At 45.4% G+C, this 2,658-nt stretch overlaps 1 protein-coding gene across 1 annotated transcript in view; it reads left to right on the plus strand.

Moving 5' to 3' along the window:
• Nucleotides 1–118: 118 nt before the first annotated feature.
• The window catches only part of LOC104515054 (hypoxanthine-guanine phosphoribosyltransferase), a gene marked incomplete at its 5' end in the record, with an annotated part of 18,041 nt that continues 15,501 nt past the window's right edge, over nucleotides 119–2,658 (plus strand). The window contains 2 exons of the mRNA XM_010158888.1: nucleotides 119–190; nucleotides 1,391–1,497. Of these exons, the coding sequence (XP_010157190.1) occupies nucleotides 119–190; nucleotides 1,391–1,497 (179 nt within the window). The remainder of the gene's footprint in view (nucleotides 191–1,390; nucleotides 1,498–2,658) is intronic.

Consider the following 2,658-nt stretch of genomic DNA (forward strand, 5'->3'; position numbering starts at 1 on the left):
CTGAAGGATGATGGGTTTTTGGAGAAAGAGCGTTCGGGGGATTTAATTAATTTTTTTCATGATCGCTGTGTCTGCTAAGGCTCTTGCATATTATTTTTTATTACCTTTTTTTTTATAGCCGGTGCGGCGTGCCCGTGAGATACACGCGGTGTGCTGCGGCCGGGAGCTGTGCCTGCCCCAGGGCTGCGCGGTAAAGCCCTGCGGGCGATAAAAACCCCGATAAAACTGTAGGAAGGGCCCCTTCCCTGCCAGATGCTGAAAGGGAGGTTTGGTATCCGTGCTAGATCCAGCCGTGGGTCTGAACCACGGGGAGATGCCGTGTGTTTTGGGAGGGACCTGCCTCATGCTGGGACCAGCCCGCTCTCGGGGGCCGGGACCCTGCCTGGGCCGGCTGCCTGGGTGGCTCGTGCAGGGTCTGGTTTGGATGGGAGGGTGAAGTACTCACGAAATTCCCCACGTGAAATGCTCATTAGGGGTTACACAACAAAAAAAACACACGAACGGATCACAGGCCAGGTTAGAGCTTCCTTGGGCGCTGAGATAAGACTGTGTCCTGCAAGGGCAGCCGTAGCCAAGACGGATACTTAAAATGCCTGCCCTGGTGACCTGTCAGTAATGAGCTTCGGGTTTTCCCTCCGAAATCCTTAACTTCATTCTACACGTAGCAGCGTTCGGCTGCATAACCAGAGAGCGAAGCAATTAAAAAGACATAATCATTTCCAAGTTGCAGCCGGGTTAAGGTTCAGGGAAGGCTGTTCTTGACGCTGCTGCGACAGCAATGCCCTGAACCTCGGCAGCGTTTGGTGTGATTATATACGTATGCCAATCCCTTGGCCTAATTAACACACGCTTGCTAATATTGCGGGCTGTTTCATACAGGGAATTTGCCCATGCGGAACAGGTTGCTGTGAAGTAGGGCTTTCATTTCGGATTGTGAAAGATCTTGAACGTCCCCGGGTTGCAGATGGTGGGCTGAGAAGGCTTGCGTGGCAGCGGCAGAACACGTAGCTGTCTTGTCCTCAAAGCTGGCTCCCGTGTTTTGTTGTGATTTGGTGGTGTAGAGATATGGAAGATGTCCGTGTCAAAACCTCCGCTTGCTGAATTGCAAACGCAGGTTTTGCATTACACTAGAACAATCAAAGGTGTTAAAAAACTCCTTGATTATTTTTTTAATGGAATAAAGAGGTTCATTGAGGTGCAGTAGTTGTTCTGTTAGATTACACTTTACTGTGTTCAGTGTGGCTGATGTTTTTTATAGAGAGCGAAAGTAAGGTGACCCCGCTGAGTGTAATGGGTTGGGTAGTTTACTGACCAGAGCAAAGGACTTGCAGTGTCTCACCACAAACCTTCTACAAGGCTTTGTAGAAATCTCACCTTATTTCCTTTTCAGATTGGCGATGATGAACAAGGTTACGACCTGGACTTGTTCTGCATACCTAAACATTATGCAGATGATTTGGAAAAAGTCTATATTCCTCATGGGCTCATCATGGACAGGTTTGTTTGGCTTCAGACAGTACACTGCTCCAGCTGATTCCATGATGCTGGCATAAACAATCTTCCAGTGATAGTTTTGCTGCCTGGTCACTGTCTAAATAGATTACATTTAATTACAGGCTAAGAAGTACGAGTGCTAATTAACTCTTTGTTGTTTGGCTTGTAAGAATTTGTACATTTGCGGTTATGCTGTTGTTTGGAAATTTGTCATAATTCCCAAGCAAAATTTTATGGTACATAGCAACCTATGACTTCCTTTCCAGTGTTTCTTCAGTGCTTTACCTTCTCAAAGCCTAATTGGAAGATGTTATTTGTTGTGCCAGTTCAATCTGAAAACAATTACAGTCTCTTGAATTTCCTTAGCATATTAATAAAAGTAAATTATTAATCACATCATCTCAGACTTTCTCATGTTTGTACAGTAGATAAGTAATACCCGACTTTCTCCTACCTTTGGGAAAGCCATTAGCCTCCGTGATACCCATCTGTCGCTTCTGCGGTTGCTGAAATCTGTGATGTGCTGTGGAAGTTTTATCTTGTCTGATCAGGAGTGGGTGCGTAAGCCTGTAAATCATTCTGGGTTCACGTTGTGTTTGATACTTGCTAATTCCCTTCGAGAGAATGAAGGACAAGGTCACCGCAGGAGCTGTCGGAGACACGCACCCTTTGAGAGTGGTGCTGCCTGGATCTTCCTGGACATCCTGCGCATAGGAAGGCATCTAGATTTTACACGGTCCTGTTTGATTAGATATCATTAACGTTCCCTCTTCTTTTATTTTTATTTATGATTGTAAAAACTTCCCCTGGAAGTCCACATAGAGAAAAAAAAGGGACAAAGTACATGTCATAAAGTAATTGGCATAAAGTTTATAATAGTGGGCTTTCTCTGAGGAGCCTCCTGTCAGCTGGCACGCAATAAATACAGACCACGCTTTCCAAAATAAATTGCAGGATAAATTTAGAAACCATGCAGAACAACGGTGGGGCGTTCGCTTGCTCTGCTCCCTTGGTATTGTATTTTGCAGTTGTTTGTATCTGGCATTCTAGCTTGGCAAATAGCCACAAACTCTTTAGTTTACAATTTGAGAATTTTCTTGCTCCTCGGTGAGGGCTGCTGCCTTCTTGCTTGTGTCAGCTTATGTTGCTCTTTACCTGGAAGCT

Source organism: Eurypyga helias, unplaced genomic scaffold (genome assembly GCF_000690775.1).
Source record: "Eurypyga helias isolate BGI_N326 unplaced genomic scaffold, ASM69077v1 scaffold20479, whole genome shotgun sequence".
NCBI classification, from domain to species: Eukaryota; Metazoa; Chordata; class Aves; order Eurypygiformes; family Eurypygidae; genus Eurypyga; species Eurypyga helias.